At 41.6% G+C, this 18071-nt stretch overlaps 1 protein-coding gene across 2 annotated transcripts in view; it reads left to right on the forward strand.

Annotated features, from left to right (window-relative positions):
- DARS1 (aspartyl-tRNA synthetase 1) overlaps positions 1-18071 on the forward strand; it is a 49227-nt gene that overhangs the window by 23595 nt on the left and 7561 nt on the right. For both annotated transcript variants that reach the window (XM_035130596.3, XM_035130605.3), the window contains exons 5-10: positions 39-141; positions 2583-2663; positions 3677-3736; positions 12661-12772; positions 14215-14349; positions 16557-16704. In XM_035130596.3, coding sequence (XP_034986487.3) covers positions 39-141; positions 2583-2663; positions 3677-3736; positions 12661-12772; positions 14215-14349; positions 16557-16704 — 639 coding nt within the window. The remainder of the gene's footprint in view (positions 1-38; positions 142-2582; positions 2664-3676; positions 3737-12660; positions 12773-14214; positions 14350-16556; positions 16705-18071) is intronic.

Here is an 18071-nt window from a genome sequence, read left to right on the forward strand (position 1 = left end):
GACGCAATTATCATACCGACTTTTTTTTTAATTGGCAGCATCAACAAAGAGAGCATTGTTGACATCGAAGGTGTTGTGAGGAAAGTACCGCACAAAATTGGAGGCTGCACTCAGCAAGATATTGAACTGCACGTTCAGAGGGTAATATTTTTAGAAGGAAACTAAAAAATGCTATTGTGTGATGTTATTTTAAGATTTCTGGTGATACTCTTAAATACTGTTCTTTTTGGTGGAGATTTATGCAAGCAAGTGGCAAAAAGAAGAAATAAAATGATTTTATCCAGCATATGCAATTAAAATAGCAACTTGAGGTAACTACAAAGCCATTTTATTAGTATATTAAAGGAAAGATTCGTTTCCATGTATTCCTTAAATGGTATCTTCTAGATTGTGTTTAAAAATCTGTTTTTCTCAAAAGAAAAATATGCAGACAGACCTGATTTTTTTTTTGTAGGATTGACCAGTTCACATTTTCCCCAGAAACCTATTCAGAAATAGATGGATAATCCAGCGTACATAAACATCTGCTTCTAAAGTGTAACACAGCACAAGACACTTAAATCCTATGTGTCTTCCAGGCAGTCCTGAAAGTTGGAACCACTTACCATTTCTATAGTAGAAGTGGAAATGGAGAAAATTCAGAACACCATAACTTAAATGTTAATCCCCATGTTGTGGGGAGGGGTGCATGAAAGGCACACTGTTGGCCATATTTTTGTCCCTCTTTTCTGGGAGGCTGATGACTTGCAGAGCTGTTTGATAGATTGAGTACGACTTCAACCCGTGCTGTAAATGTTTGACACAACTTAAATTCAGTCACCTGCAGCTGGAGGACGAAAGTCAGTTTTGAGAACATGGAATGTGAGTTACAGAAGGAGGTGTTTAAGCCAAAGATGACAGACTCCAAGCTTAGCTTTCCATGAATTGCTGATCATGGAAGGCTTTTGACCCAGGAGTAAGCTTATTTCACCCTTCCCCTGCACCCACCTGCTCCCAGTTCTCCAAAGCAGAGTTTAGGAAGGTGCAAATGTTTGCAGGAAGAAGGGGCAGCTGGCCAGAATCCCCCTGCCCAGCTTCAGTCCCACTGTTGGAAGTTTGGATCCAGTCCACTGAAACAGCTCCCTTAGAAATCACATGTTTACTCACACTGTTGATAAAACACCTATTTCCCTCCTCTAAAATACCTCTCAGGTATTATGGATGTTCTGTCAGCATGCTAATTTTTTTTTGCACTTTTTCACCTTTTAAAAATACAAACATTAAGTTGCAATCCTGTTTTGAACATCAACTGTCTCCTTACCCATGTTACTGTAGTGATATATGCCATTAGACTTCTGTCAGTGTAGCCGCAAAGAATATACGGAATTAACATACAGTGGTACCTCAGGTTAAGAACTTAATTGGTTCTGGAAGTCCGTACTTAACCTGAAGCGTATTTAACCTGAAGTGAACTTTCCCGTTGAAAGTAATTGAAAGTGGATTAATCCGTTCCAGATGGATCCGCGGAGTACTTAACCTGAAAGTACTCAACCTGAAGCGTACTTAACCCGAGGTATGACTGTACTTTATCTAGCATCAAGGGACACAGGTGGCACTGTGGGTTAAAGCACGGAGCCTAGGGCTTGCCGATCAGAAGGTCAGCGGTTTGAATCCCCACAACAAGGCGAGCCCGTTGCTCAGTTCCAGCTCCTGCCAACCTAGCAGTTCGAAGCATGTCTAGGTGCAAGTACAGTAGATAAATAGGTACCGCTCAGGCAGGAAGGTAAATGGTGTTTCCATGCGCTGCTCTGGTTTCGCCAGAATCGGCTTAGTCATGCTGGCCACATGACCCGGAAAAAACTGTCTGTAGACAAACGTCAGCTCCCTTGGCCAGTAAATCGAGATGAGCGCGCAACCCCAGAGTCGTCCACGACTGGACCTTACGGTCAGGGGTCCCTTTAACTTTTTATCTAGCATCAGAATGTGAGTTTTCAGAAAGATTAGCTATTTCAGGCCTAATAGCTAGATCATTAAATTGGTATTTGTGATGGTGGCTTGGTTCACATGCCTCGCTACACCAAACTGTGTCTTAGTGTGAATGTGTGAGTGTGTGGATTTTGGGAGAAGAGATCATGACCACTTTGTACCTCCCTGGTGTTTTTGTTGCACTGAGCTAAACCATTGTTTGGTGTGTAATCTAAACCCGTGTTTGTGGTTTAGCTCTCTCCAGCCTAACCATGAGATGGTTTGACCAGGAGAAACAGACCATCATCCTGGGTTCAAACAACATGCTTCATGCTTTGCTTAGTGCAGTGCAGCAGCAGAATGACCTGGGAGGAAGAATGTGCAAACCAAATCAATATCACTGTAATCAACTTTCATAGAATGCAAGAAAACAAAGTTCTTATTAAGTGTCTTTGATATTGCACTGAAAGTAAAACCAAATAAATGTCTCTCTTTACTTTTCCCCCTTGACTTATTCTATATTCTTCCAGAAAACCATTATGCAAAGCTTGTTTCATATTTCTGCCAAAAATATACTTCTGTAAATCACACTGTTTCTCAGTACTTTTATGCTTCTTAAAAAAAAATGTTCCTTTCAGATCTATGTGATCAGTTTGGCTGAACCCCGACTGCCCTTGCAGCTGGATGATGCTATTCGGCCAGAGGTGGAAGGAGAAGAGGTGAAAATAACTTTTTTTAAAGTTAATGATTAAACAAGGGCTTGAAATCTGAGTAGCTACTATTCATAATTTATTTTTTAAAGCCTTGAATTTTGTTATCATCCAGCATTGTTGTTGTTGTTGTTTATTATTTACACCCCACCCATCTGGGTTTCCCCAGCCACTCTGGGTGGCTCCCAACAGAATATTAAAAGCACAACAAAACATCAAACTTTAAAAACTTCCCTAAACAGGGCTTAATTGCTCTCTTACTCAAGAGAACAAGGTTGGTACCTATAGTAATTACTCCTATTTCAACATTTTGTACACAGATACTTAACAAGCAGATAGATAGTCCTGAAGTTTTGTATGAAGAAATTATTTCTCAACCATAGCAGGTTTTGGATAAGATGCCCTGCATTCATTGTCAGCCTGTCTAGATTTCCCTCTCCAAAAATAGTCATCCTGAAGGAAAATCTTTCTTTAAAAGTTACTAGGAAAACTTGTCACATGCCAAACATGTCACATGTTCCAAAACTTTATTTGGTCCTTTGAGAACAGTCTCTGAAAAGGACTTCTCCGGGTCGCCTGCTGACAGAATCAGCCAGATGGGATGGCCTGTCCTGATCTCCCTTCCATAGCCAAGGATGGTGATGGAACCAGCATACACCTGCTATTTGAATTACGTTCACCTTACACTTATGGCTTTATACTTAAGCATCATGCCAGGAGCACAGGAAGCTCCCGTTCGGAAACATCCTTAGTGAAGGCAATTTGATACATGCAGACCACACAGCTGCTCCCTCTTGGTGCAGAAGTGGTTCACTCAAGCTGTGCTAGACACTTGGCAGGTGTCTTTATCTCAGGCACTGAAAATCTTTGGTGTGAGCAGCTTACGGAGTTTCCCTCTGAATGTGCAATGAACCAAAACATTTATTATGTTACGAAACATGCATTGCTTCTCTCTCCTCCCGCCCCCCCCCAACCTTCTGCACGTGTGGTTTTCAGTGTGTTTTTCTTTTGCAACTGTTCAGGAAGGAAGAGCTACTGTAAACCAGGATACAAGATTGGACAACAGAGTGATTGACTTAAGGGTAAGAACCCCTTGTGTTGGCCTTGAAACTAAGCAAATGGTTTAGTAGGTGGGAAGCTTACTTCTCAGGATTCAGAATTCTGGAGGGTTTGCTGTAAACTTGTTTCAGTCCAGTAAAAGTCAGTGATAATTGTGGTGCTAAAAGTGGCCACTTACTTGTATTCCTGGGATGTGTAACATGAAAAAACTGCCAATGGAGAGATGCTTCAAATGCCTTTGAGTTTTTTACATCAGTGGCAAACACATTCACCTGCATAATACACAGTGGCCTCTTTAGCTCAGTTTTTTAAGAGTCGCAGTGAATTTTTGCCATTAAAACATTTCTGAGGAGAAAACTGATTTTTCAAGGGGTGTGAGAAGCACTCTGGGGGAAAAAAAATGGTATCAACTTTCTCATGCTTCTTTGCAACCACTGTTCCGGTAATCATCTGCGCCTAGATACCATTTCTATCAGGCTGTTGTTTTGGTACTTTTATGCGATCCTGGTTGCCCCACTGAATTGCATAGTAATGTGATGACATCGGGGATGTCTGCAACTAAGTGTCGGCTGCATGATGACACCTAAGAGTTGCATTGCCCTTCCCTTGAAGCTCTGTTCATAGTAGAACATGGATTTTTTGAGAGAAATAAAACATGCCATGTCACTAGTCACTCAACGAGTCACATTCTCCTGTGCACCAAATGCTCACCTGGGTCAACACCATGTGTTTCAAATAAGGAGTGTTGGCCCAGGACACAGAAAACATACATGAAACTTGTCCTCGCTTCTGGGAGTTCAACTTGGCCGTACTTGTTGTTATTTGAGTCTCAGTGACTAGTTGCCTACCGAGACTTGAGGCAAAGGAATGATTCAAATGTAAAATGTATTCCAATCCCGTGCATGTTTTCTCAGAACCAAGATCCATCAAATTCCATGGGTCTTATTCCAAGTTAGCATGCCTGTCTGTGATTACAGACTTCGTTATGCTAAGGCAGCAGTTCCTAAACATGCTTACCAGTGAATATTACAAGAGTGTCATGACTAAAAATCTGCAGTGAGGCATTTCATGGTACACATGTGGCCTGTAAATTACTGCATAATCCTAAATCATATTTAATATTTAATATAAAGCAAATATTCTTGTCCTGGGTGGGAGGTGGGTGGAGAAGTTGCTTTAGCACCTTCAAGACAAAACACTTGTTTGTTTGTTTTTCTTTTCAGTTGTATAATTTTTATTGATGCTTCTAGCTTTAATAATGTTATGTGAACTGTTTTATCATGTTCACTTCACAAAGGGTATAGGAATATCTTTAGCAATGCCAGAAGGACGGCTAAATATACGTATATTACGTTTCACTAGTTTGGGCATTTCTCTCCCATGGCTGGGAACACACCCACCCACCCACCCACCCACCATTGATGGACAGATGGCTTCCTTCCTTATTTAAAACATCTGGTACAGTTTATTTTGCTGGTGCTTTTCCATGATGTATTTGCTCCCTGTGACGCACCCTTGGGAAACTGGGTGTTATGATGTCTGGTAGGTTGATAGATTTTGTCTTTTGGCAAGGATGAACTCTTTGCATGTTCTTGTTCTGAACCACTCACTTTGCAAATACTCAGTGTGTGTGTGTGTGTGTGTGTGTGTGTGTGTGTGTGTGTGTGTGCGTATGGATACCGTTGCAGAACCCTCTTTTCTTCATGAATAATTATCATTACTTTTTAGCCTGGAGTGCATGATCCTGCACATAATAATGGTTATCGTACTACATGGTTAGAAACTAGGCAAACAGCTGGCTGTCCATGTAAATCTGATCAACCACCATGTTTGAATCCACTCCACATTGTGATACAGTAAGGGACAGGACAACTTCTGCCGTCTCTCGCACATTAAATATTGTCTGGAAAACTATTAGTACAAATAATTGTCCCAGAGTTGTTGTCTTCCTGTGTTTGTGTAGCAGGATCAGCCTAACTTCAGTCCTCCTCTGATTCCATTAGCAATACCACCGTCAGGGTCATAAGTAAAGGCTACAGCTTGAAGTGATCTGCGTGCCCACAAATAATGAGCCCGAGCATCCAGTGTCAAATTAATGGAACATTTGTAGGCTGTAGCTCTTTTCTGCTGCAAAAGTATGTATGTTAGAGAGGATAAAAATGCATCTTAAACCACCTGTCAGAGCAACCTTATCCATGATTGCTCTTGATATTTCTGGAAGTGTCATCTCTCTTAAAAATCATTGTGTGCATTCTGTGAAGAAATACAGGAGGGGGAAAACCTGCTGATGCTGGTGGTTCTGCTTCATTGCTCCCCTCAAATACCTGTGTTCTTAAGAAGCAATGAGCTCTTTTTAATGAAAGAAATACAATTTTGGGGAAAGGCCACTGGAAGATGAGTTGGGCAGTGTGGATTGCTGGCTTCAGCATAGTGGAAGCTGCTTATTCAGTTTTAGATCTCATAATGTTGAAAACTTCTGCCTAAGCTTGAATGTGCGCAGAAATCCCAGATAGACACAGCAGGGGATATTTCATTTTCTCACATTGCCAGTCAGCTGTACATACCTTTGTTTTAAGTGACTTTATCAGGCATGGGGCTTGAATTTATAAAATTAGAGGTGACTGCTCCCAGGTTTGTGCTGAAATTATGTACATCATCTTGAAAGCCCCTTCTCAAATATCCTTGCAGGCAGCAGCATTGCTCTGAACTGAGAGAGGGAGCATTCTGAACAACCCCAGAGGTATTTTGTACCACTTTGGTACTTCAGGTTTGAATTCTAGATCTCTAGGTACTAGGCCTAAAGCTTTGACTCAGATTAAGACCTGGAAAATGCTTCAGTACATTAAGTATTCGGTGTCATTATTAGCTGTGACAGTGGGTGATAGGTTTTAAAGCTGTTCCCAGCTTTTAAAAAGGTTGTTTTTGTTTTTTAAAAAGTAGACCTGGCTTTAATTATATTCTGTTATTGACCCTTCTCATCTGGGAGAAGGGGCAGACTGTAGATCTAAGAAAAAAATAGATCCCCATATTTCTAGACCGATCCCTGATGTTTTAAAATAGGACTCACAACTAAGCCTTAGCGATCCCTCTCTTGGGGTATATGGGGATGGGACCACCTGAAAAGTGAAATGTAAACAGAACTGTTAAATATAGATAAGGCATGTAACTGGGAGAAGGAAAAAATAGAAAAGAGATACTTCTGCATCTTGTAGGTGGGGAAGGATATGTCTTAAAATAGCTAATGAATCCTGTCCAAATAAAAGCCAAGAAAGGGGTAGGTGGAATGAAGTGAGGGAAGGAGAGAAGGGGGGAAATGTGTAATCCCACCACCCTCAGTTGTTAAGCTAAGAGGCTTGAGCAGGCCTAATTGTGGCTCCTCTGTGCATCTCACTGTTCCTTCTGTGTGGTGTTCGTGCTCATACCTGTCACAACATTGAACTTCAGATTGAATGAGTTGAGGTGTGTTACAGGATTGCCCCCAACTTGTAACCCACTTTTTTTTAAAGCATGCCTCTTTCAAGTGGGCCTAGTTCTTACTGAGATGGTATGTCTTTGTCTGGACTGTACAACCTAGTTGTCTACATGCAGGGAAATATTGGTATTTAAGAGTGCTATATCATGGGAGAGCACCCTACCTGCTGTCTTAAGTGGTACAGCCCAGACACAGGCATACTACTATGGTGAGAACAAGAGTTTAGCCTTAGTGCATGTATCTATAATCTGACTGCACAAGAAGGTTGTGGTGTTTTTCCTTAAGCTTCAACAAAGCACAGTGGTGCCTCGCTAGATGAATTTAATTCATTCCACGGGTCAATTCGTACAACGAAAAATTTGTCTAGTGAATCCCATAGGAATGCATTGAATTTTATTTTTATTTTATTTTTGCCCATAGGAAGGCATTAATTGAATTTCAATGCATTCCTATGGGAAACTGCGATTCGCTAGACGAATTTTTCGTAAAACGAATTCATCTAGTGAGGCAACCTCCGCTTGAAAAATCTCTTCGTTAAGCGAAACATTTGTCTTACAGGGCATTCGTCTAGTGAGGCACCACTGCATTTGTCTCTACATGGATATGTGTGTGCATGTACAACAGAGATGTGTGTGAACAGAAAGATAAAATATTGCCTCCGGCATCCCAAAAGCAATATTCATTTTCACATTTTATGAGCAATAGTATATAACATTGACACTAGAGTCTCACACATTATTTAAGACTTGTTTTTGAAGCTTAAACTTCAGGAATGGTTTAAGATATTCTCTTGCTTTAGCACAGTCTCCAGTTCCTTATTGTACTACTGTACATATATTGTGGAAGAATTTAAGACTTTCAGAATAAGAAAAGTTTTCTCCTTCTCCTCCTCCCTTCAATCCGTAAATCCTTACAGTTCTTTGATTGCAGATTTAGTTAACTGCATGAGGAAGAAAGAGTAAATGCACAGGAATGACTTTTGTCAAATATGGTTTCCTGGTCTCTTGTTTTCCTCGATTGAAAGTCAGGTGGTTGAAATGGGAATTATATGTAATCCCATGTCCAGCCTATAGTGCTCCTTCTCTTTAGATTCAGAGTAACTGACAGAAGCTTTGCAGAGTGATATCAATAAAATCACTCAGATTTAAAATGAAAATCCCAAGTCTTGCAGTGACAATTGATTCTAGAGGAATGATAGGAACACACATGGATACATGTGCAATTTTGTAGATGGGTTTTTGTTTAATTTCCCAGTGTTGACACCTCATTTGTCCTCACATTTGCCTCTACTGACATACAGTACAGACATATCTTCTGTCAAACTCTTGACCTCAACATGTCCATCTGGTCCAGGCATCTCCCCACCCCCACCTCCACTTTTTAAAGTAACATTCCAATTTCTCAGAAGTTTAATCATTCAATACAACAGCAGCAGCTGTGTCAGTCAGTTAGGTCTCCTTTCAGTTGGACATGAGCCTACACTTATAAATTAGATGGCCTTACTTTGTTTCTGTTTTCTTTATATTTGTTATCTTTTATAGCTTACATTGACAGCATCTACTGTTGTTGCTGCTGCTGCTGCAGCAGCAGCAGCTGTATTCTATGCAAGCATTCAATAAACACAGTTGTATAGCCAGATCTCTTAAACCCAATTGTTAGAAAGGTTTCAGAGACTGCATCCTGTGTTTTGTCTGAGGAAGTTGAATAGAGGCTCTCATATTGTATTTATCGGATTGGGGTTGGGGGGCTGGCAAAATCCCTATTGGCCTGCTGCACTACATTTGCTGTGCTTTTATACAATACTTTAGACCCAGTCCGGTTTAGTGGATAGAGAGCTGGACCTGAGAGACCATGGTTGACATCCTCACTCAGTCATGAAGCTCACTGGTTGATATTTGGCCAGTCACCTGCTCTCATTACATTTGATATGTTTCATTTTTAATGCACTTGCTACTATTGTAGATTTTATACAAATCCAACACTTGTAGTAAACATCGTAGAGCTTCAGCCTGAATAACTGACCACTGTCAACACAAGTAAAAATAAATTTATTTTAGAAAGTGACTTTGTAATTCCAAGAAACAGTAAACCTAAAGAGCTTCCTGTATCATGCCGTAAGTGGTAGACAATGGAATGAAAAGGCATATTGATATCAGCATCTTGTAGCCTGTGATTCAAAGATTCCTATGCTATTTCTTTAAGGTGGACTTATGTTAGCACATGAAGCTCAGTCTTTAGCCACAGTCAACAAAGGGAGAACCAAAATTGTTCCATTCTTTTTTTATTATTATCATCTAAGGCTTCATTGTGACACTTTGAAACAAACAAACAAACATAAGGGATTTCCCCCAGTTGAGTTGACGTAAATGTTTTGGTTACATATTTAATCTAAACTGGGAATTACTCAGTAATAAATTAAGTAACAGAAACAAGTTCGGTCTTTGTTTATCGTCTGTTTCCTAATCTGCATCTTCACTTCAAGGTCAAAACCTGCTTAAGGTTCAACTTCCAGTCTTGGGGATCTTGCAATATATTTTCTTGAGCAGTGATCATTTGTCTGCATCAAATTGCTTTTCCACAGCTTTTGTTGTAGGGTCTCATATCAAGAATTTTAGTTTTAGGGCCTGTGGCAGCACATTGTGCAACTTTGCGAGATATGTCAGCTGAATTTAAGGATTAGGTAGTAACTCAAGATTCCTTTTCTTTCCTAGTTAAAGATAGAGCTCTGCTGTACTAAAACTTAGCCCCTGGCTTAGAATTCATTCGCCAGGGTTTGGTCGATGGAGGTTAGTTTGCTATTTAAGGGTCTCATTGTTAGAAGTCACCTAAAATATATTAAACATGATTTTCTTTCCTTAAACTTCGAGTGAGGAGGAAGATATCGATTGAAATAAAAGAGCAACCAAATGCTGCTTATTGACAGGAATTTGTTAGTTTGGCCTTATATAGGGACAGACCATTCGTCCATCTAACCTAATATTGTTGACATTGGTCTTGTTCACATGTGACAGTGAGCCAAACTATGGCTTAATGAGATATGAGAATATGAGGGCTCATGTGCCCCTCGCTTTTCTCCACCAGGTCTGAGAGAGAGAGAGAGAGAGAGAGAGAGAGAGAGAGAGAGAGAGAGAGAGAGAGAGATTGATTGAAAGCATCTGCTTCTGTTTTTAGCCCTAGAAATTTGCCAAAACCTACCATAGTTGCTTCTGAAGATGTTGAACAATACACAATGGTTAAATTTTTTTACAGCAGAACTATTTTTGATGGTAAACTTAAATGCAGTGTAGAACTGGCAGCACTTAGCAATAATAATAATTTTAATTCTACTATTTATACCATGCCATCTGGCTGGGTTTCCCCATATACTGTACGGTACATATACTGTACTAAGCATATACTGTACTAGCCTAGTTAACAAAATAGCCCATTAGATTGTATAATGCATTCAGGCTGTTGTAATGAACCCAAAAGCCAAACACTATATTCAGTCCATTGCTCTTATTACTTAGCAAGACAGCAAATTATCAAGTGCACTCTAACAAACATGTTGTGCAAGCATTTGTACATATTTTAAATGTAGGCTAAATAGATTATGGGGGTGGTGGTGAGACTAAGACGCTGGTGGTTGCTTAGTTTTCACTCTCTTCTATGAGTCTTTTTGTTTTGTTTGTGCAGAACACAGTCGTGTGTGCGTCACATTAAGTACTGTATATTCCTGCGTATAAGACTACTTTTTAACCCAGGAAAATCTTCTCAAAAGTCGGGGGTCGTCTTATACGGCGGGTCGTATTTCTTATACGGCGAGTATATCCCAAACTCTATATTTTAACTGGAAAAGTTGGGGGTCATCTTATACGCCCAGTCGTCTTATATGCCGGAATATACGGTACATCTCATGCTGCGCTTCCTTGCATCTGTGCCTCCTGTACTTTGCATAGCTTTGTTAGGGATGAGCCTGTATGTTTGTTAGAGATGAGCCTCTGCACTTCAAGCCAGACTTTATTTCCACCAATCAGTTGAAAACAAAGTCAGGTTGCGCTGAACTCTCTACTTTAGGAACGCAGTGTGACTGTGGTTAAGATCTCTAAAACAAAACAGAAAAAACAAAACACCAAACCAGAAAGATGGTACCAGCCACTTTCTCGCGCTATTTTAATTAACTAGAATCTGTAACTTTCCAGTGAAGAAATGAAAGCAAGCTTTGGTTTAGAAAATGTAGTCTGTTGTATTTAAAACGAAAACAAAAAAAGCAACTTTATTTGAAAACAAAAAACCCTGACAGATGTATCACATTTGTATTTGTTTCTGCACATCTGTGGCTTGGTGTCATGTCATGTGAAAAACCACACATCTCAACCTAACTGAAAAGGTAGGCACCTTGAAAAAGTTGCAGTAAACAGAACAGTGACGCACATCCTTATTTTAGGAGGCACGGATGGTGGTGGTGGGGGAATAAAAAATGTCATTACTGTATAGATACATGCAGCTGTATGTTGCCAACGCAGTTGTGGGTTTGCTTTTAACTATTCTGTATTTTTTCTTCACAATAAACCTCAAGGTTTTTTATCTGCATAGCATGCTGGTATGTTAACTGTTTTGCAAGCAAGCAATCTCTGTTGAGTATCAAGCTTGTCTCTGTTTTGGAAGAACTATTGTATTGGAAGGGGAAAATGGCAGAGGGTTCCCCCCCCCCAAAAAAACACCCATCACTGCATTAGAGTTTACCTTCAGCTCTGTATTGAGCTGACTTTGCTGTGTGTGGGTGACGGGAGTGGGTGACTTTGTATGGCCTTTCTCAATATATTTTATCAATTTGGTGCTTTCATCTAGTTTACATTAAACATTATTTTTTACTTCTGCGGTATATATCCACTGTGGATGAGTGCAACGACTGCTTTGGAGCAGATTCAGCCATTGGTAGCAGAATGCTATAATGTCGTTCTGTAGGAGACAGTTGTACCTTTGTAACTTTTGTCTAAACATCTTACCTATACAGTATATATGATGAATAAAAGCTAATCAACCCCTTTGTCTCAACTGTTGGTACAGATTTTTAGCAGTTTCTCTTGCTCTTTTTGTGCAAACCTATCAGAAAGTTTCCTCTGCAGGCCCTTGGGTAATAAAAATTTCTCTTGAGAGAACTGTTCATGATATCCGTTGTCCTGATAAAATTCAAACAGTGTCCAGCAAGTGAAATAAAGCTAGAAATCTTATTGTAATATCTTCCCTTTACAGTATATATGATGAATAAAAGCTAATCAACCCCTTTGTCTCAACTGTTGGTACAGATTTTTAGCAGTTTCTCTTGCTCTTTTTGTGCAAACCTATCAGAAAGTTTCCTCTGCAGGCCCTTGGGTAATAAAAATTTCTCTTGAGAGAACTGTTCATGATATCCGTTGTCCTGATAAAATTCAAACAGTGTCCAGCAAGTGAAATAAAGCTAGAAATCTTATTGTAATATCTTCCCTTTAACAGACTTCCACTAGCCAAGCTGTCTTTCGCCTGCAGTCTGGCATTTGCCAGCTTTTTCGAGAAACACTCATTCACAAGGGGTTTGTGGAAATTCAGACTCCAAAGATTATTTCTGGTATGTACTGGTTATTTGTATTACATTCAAATAAGTTCGCAATTTTGGAGGCAGTACACTGTTGTGCAGGTGGGGGGGGGAGTATATTATTGAACCAGTAAGGATTCATTGATTTTTAAGTAATCAATTTAAAACATTTTCTTTTTTTTTAAAAAAAGATGTTGCTGTATCCTTTGGAAAAACAGAAGTTGGTGCACTCTCCAGTAATATCAGGGTAGAGAAACAGGCTTATTACTTAGCATTTTGTGTAGGCTTTTCCATCTGTTTAACCAGTCTTGAAGCCCAGAAAAATGAGCTAGCCTGCAGAAAGGCTTCCTAGGCTGCTTGGGGCTGGCAGAAGAGAGACAGAGAGATCTATCTCCCCCACAGCAGCTAACTGCATTTATGTATTTGGTTCATATGAAGGGGGTGGGGGCTTCTCCTGTTCCTTGCTTGGTTTGTTTGCTAGACACAGGGTGGATATACTGCTTCATTTCTCCTCTGCCAGCCTGTTCACTCCTCTACACGGACCTCCTTGTCACTGGTGGCTACTAGGCTACTGCTTAAATACAAGGCTGCTTTAAACCAAAGGCTATATAACAAGCATAGAAAACAAACCATATTGTGTAGTTACAGCAGGCAACAGCCAACTCATGTGCCCGCTGGGACCTACAGACAAGCCACCCACCGTTGGCTGTGTGAAGCCAAAAGCCGTAGTCTGGACAGGAGTGGAAATAGTAAAATATGGATCGCAACGCCACATTCTTACTGCAGTTCCTCTCTTCTCCTATAAAACCCCACCTGAATGCCTCATGCCCCATTCCTCCTCTTCTGGAGCAGGCATTTTAGCTTGCCTTGGTTTTAAGTCCACTTTAGCGCCATAGAAAGGCAAAGAAGGTGAGAACTGGGGTTGGAAGGTTGCTCTTCGTTCCAGCATATTGCAGAAGGCTTGGACCTGTTGACCCTAACTACACGGACCTAGGTGATACCAAATGTGTCGGGCATTATTACTATGACCAGCCCTATTTTTAGGTAGTGTGTGGCAGCTGCTTCAGGTGCTGGGGCGGTGGCAGCAGTCCCTACAGCCATTCCTCCTGAACTCCGAGGCCCTTCACCTTTGCTGGACGTTAGAGCGGTGTATACCCTCCCTAGAATGCTGCCGTTGGGTCTGTCTGATGCTATTGACCGTGTCGAAGTAAGATTCATTTGCCAGGCAGCTTCTATATGTGGAGCGGCAGTAGTGTTGGAGGGGAAGTGCCATCTTGTAATTTACCTCAGTCAGCAAAATGGCGCTGGCTGGTGTCTTCTGACCCTGGGAGGAGAAAGTGTATAAACACTCCATTTTCATCTCTGAAAGTGTACTTGCTGGATCGTAAGTTGCATGCAATAATTGAAGGAATCAAGAAAAATATACATCACTTAAGTTTGCTCCTGCTTTATAGATAAATGCATTTATTTTTCAGCTGCCAGCGAAGGTGGTGCCAATGTGTTTACAGTTTCTTACTTCAAAAGCAGTGCCTACCTTGCACAGTCCCCACAGCTTTATAAGCAAATGTGTATCTGTGCTGACTTTGACAAGGTTTTCTGCATTGGGCCAGGTGAGGAAAGCTCTTTTGTTTTCCCTTCTTTCTTACTAATGCAACTGTCATGTCTCTGGAGCCAGCGTGCACTAAATGTTCAGGTTATGCACGTACTGAGCATTGCGAGGCCTTTTCCTTTCTAATCTGCAAACCAAACAAAAGTTTCATGCAAAGGCTGCTAATCCATATGGCGGTTTGACAGGGTTTGCAGGAGGAACAAATGTAATATTTTTAGCTAACGCGTGAACAGTGAACAGAGCAATGGTGTTCTCTAGTGGTTGTTGGAAGTATCATACAGCTGTTTTCTGGCAGTGAAAAAGATGACTGCAACTGTAATGGTTAATCTCTTGATGAACTTAATAGAAGCCTACAAGCTTGGCAGCCCTAGAGGTTTTATTAATGTGGGCTTGCTGAAAATCAATACATCCTAAATTAGAGAGTGCAAAATATTTTCATGTTCTGGTTTTTCACAATATATCAGTTTGGATTATCATCATAGATAGCATGTGCTTATCTTCCTTCTCCCCTTCCCTGAGCTATAAATTACAGGGGAGTACTGTACTCATTTTTATATTGTAGAGCAATCTGTGCACCTCATATCCATAGCTGCCAAGTATCCCGTTTTTCGTGGGAAACCCCCGGAATTTAATCCACTTCCCGCTGTTCCCCGGATTTCCTACCTGCCAGGGAGCCTCCATTTTGGGTGTTGCTTTGCCCATGTGTGGGCACCAGAAATAGTCAAGTCTCCCACTGAAAAATGCGGGATCAGCAGCGGAGCAGCACCGGAAATTGCGTAGAAGCAACCTCCGGGGCCTCTCTGAGCATGTGTGGGCACCAGAAATAGGTCAGAGCGGCACCGGAAGTCGCTTCTATGCATGCTCGGCGGCCATCTTGATGGTGGCCGCATGGCGGCGGCCACCACCAAGATGGCCGCCGGGCATGTGTAGAAGCAACTTCTGGTGCCGCTCTGCCCTATTTCCGGTGCCCACACATGCTCAGAGAGGCCCCGGAGGTTGCTTCTACGCAATTTCCGGTGCTGCTCCGCTGCTGATCCCGCATTTTTCAGTGGGAGACTTGACAGGTATGCTCATATCCCCAAACATATTCTTGAATATATGAACCAGGTGCTGCACACCAACGTTGCACTACTTTAGCTCCCTCCCCCTCCTATTTCTTTTTGATGGAGAGAAATTGCACAAAGTATTGGTTGACACAGAGACCCTGGATCATAATATAAAATGTATATAATATATAAGTATATAATATAAAAACCATAATATAAAATGTGGGTGGAAAAAGAGATAAGAGCTACTTTTCCATGGCAGGAGAAACACCACCCTGTGTAATATATGAACTGGGGAAATATTCTGAGATACACAAAAATATTTGTAAGTCTCACTGACTTCATTGTTGGCTTAAATTGTTTCTTGATGGTGTTCAAAGGACCTGCATGCACCCTGGTGTGTGTTACTGTTCTAAATCCTCACTAGTTTGGTAATAGCACAGACTATGCAGGTGGCGCTGTGGGTTAAACCACAGAGACTAGGGCTTGCTGATCAGAAGGTCGGTGGTTTGAATCCCTGCGATGGGGTGAGCTCCCGTTGCTCGGTCCCAGCTCCTGCCAACCTAGCAGTTTGAAAGCACATCAAAGTGCAAGTAGATAAATAGGTACCGCTACAGTGGGAAGGTAAACGGCCTTTCCGTGTGCTGCTCTGGTTCGCCAGAAGTGGCTTTGTCATGCTGGCCACATGACCCGGAAGCTGTATGCCGGCTCCTTCGGGCAATAACACGTGATGAGTGCCGCAACCCCAGAGTCGGTCACGACTGGACCTAATGGTCAGGGGTCCCTTACCTATACCTATGCAGTGTTCAAGGTAGGAGCCGCGCTCTCAAGTCCCCCCAAAAGCCCTGTATTTGTCCTGATCAAGTGTTTTAGCCCCCAACTCAGCTGTTGTTGAACTGTTATCTACCAGGGGAGCCAACAGCACCTCCTTCTTGCCAGGATTCAGAGTCACTTGCAGAAATTTTACTACCACAGTGACCATTTTGGTGTTTAACAGGGGTCTTTGTGACAGGAGATTAGAGTCCTGTTTCAGATAAGAGCTATTGTTCTGTCTATTTAAAATAGTAATTTGGTGCTAGAGTGTCTGTCTGAAGCTAGTTTCTACTGAGACCCATTTGTTCGTGATCTTCAAGTAATTTATAACATTCCCCCCTTTGTATAGTGTTTAGGGCAGAAGACTCTAATACTCATAGACACCTGACAGAGTTTGTTGGTCTGGATATTGAAATGGCATTTAATTACCATTATCATGAGGTGGTGGATGAGATCGCAGACACCATGGTGCAGATATTCAAAGGACTCCAAGAAAGGTAAAAAGTAAATTACATGGCTATAGAAACCATAGAAAATGAGAGGCTATTTAATGTTGTCTGGAGTGCCAGTGCTAATGTGAGAAAGAGAGTTTGTATCATGTCTTACAGGCAAGAGTCATAAAAGTACTCTATTGCCAGATGGATCTGTAATCAGGATAACTTTTGACTATCTGTACACTGAATTTCAGCTTTTTCTATCTTGCAAGAAGTACAGTTTTTGATACTGAAGTCTGCTAGCAGGGCACAAGCATGATCTTGCATACAAGGAACCACCTGAGTAGAGAGAAATCTTTTTTTTCTTTCTATTGATGGACCGTAAGCCAGTGAAATAATAGAATGGCAGCAGGTTAAAGACGAGCATAAAAGATTTCTTTGTTTCTCTAATGCAGTATGAACTAATGGAATTCATTGCCTTGATGGCTTCTTAAAACTGCTGAACTGCCTTTCAGATTTCTTCTCATACCTACACGTATCACCCATATATTCTTTTTTTATAGACCGGGGTGGGCAGAGAATACGCTTACAATTAAGGAACAAGTGCATCTTCGTCCAGGAATCTGTTTTCAGGGCCAAAACTGAGCACTCAGTACTTTCACACACAAACCCATTCTAGACTGGGGTGGGCAGAGAATAGATCTACTGGGAGATCTGAAGTACATTTGATATTTGATTCTGAGTTGTGTAACAATAGCAGCAACTTTTGTTTCCAAGCTAGGCTGCTGAAACAAAGATAATTGGGGCTGGGGGGGGGGGGGAAGGCGTTTTTGCAGGAATGGGTTGGGGTGAAAGAACTGAGTGCTCAGGTTTTGGCCCTGAAAACAAATTCTTGGACGAAGATGCACTCATTCCTTAACTGTAAGAATCCAGCCGTCTTTCTAAACTACTATTGATACTTTGATTTTTCTGGTGGAGTTCAGGTTTCTAGGGAAAAGCCAAACAGAAATAGACTACAGAAAGTATATACTGTGTTTCTCATAAAATAAGACACCGTCTTATATTCATTTTACTCAAGAAATAAATAAGACATAAGGGGTGTCTTATTTTATTTTGTTTACTAACCGGTAAGTTGTTGCTGCTGCTCAAGCGCCGACAAAGTGCCCAGCAGCGTGCGCCGCATGGAGCCCCGAGCCAGCGGGACCCGCTGAAGCGCCGACAAAGTGCCTGGCAGCGCTGCGCAGAGCTGTCCTGAGCCGCAGGAGGAGGATTCAAAGTGCTACAGAGCACTGCTGGGTCCTGCTGGCTCGGGGTGCTCCGCATGGCGCTGCTGGGCGCTTTGTTGGCACTTCAGCGGAGCCCGCAGCACACACCGTGTGGAGTCCCGAGCCAGCGGGACCCAACAGCGCGCCCCGCTGAAGCGCCGACAA

Source organism: Zootoca vivipara, chromosome 1 (assembly GCF_965207765.1).
Source record: "Zootoca vivipara chromosome 1, rZooViv2.hap1.1, whole genome shotgun sequence".
NCBI lineage: Eukaryota > Metazoa > Chordata > Lepidosauria > Squamata > Lacertidae > Zootoca > Zootoca vivipara.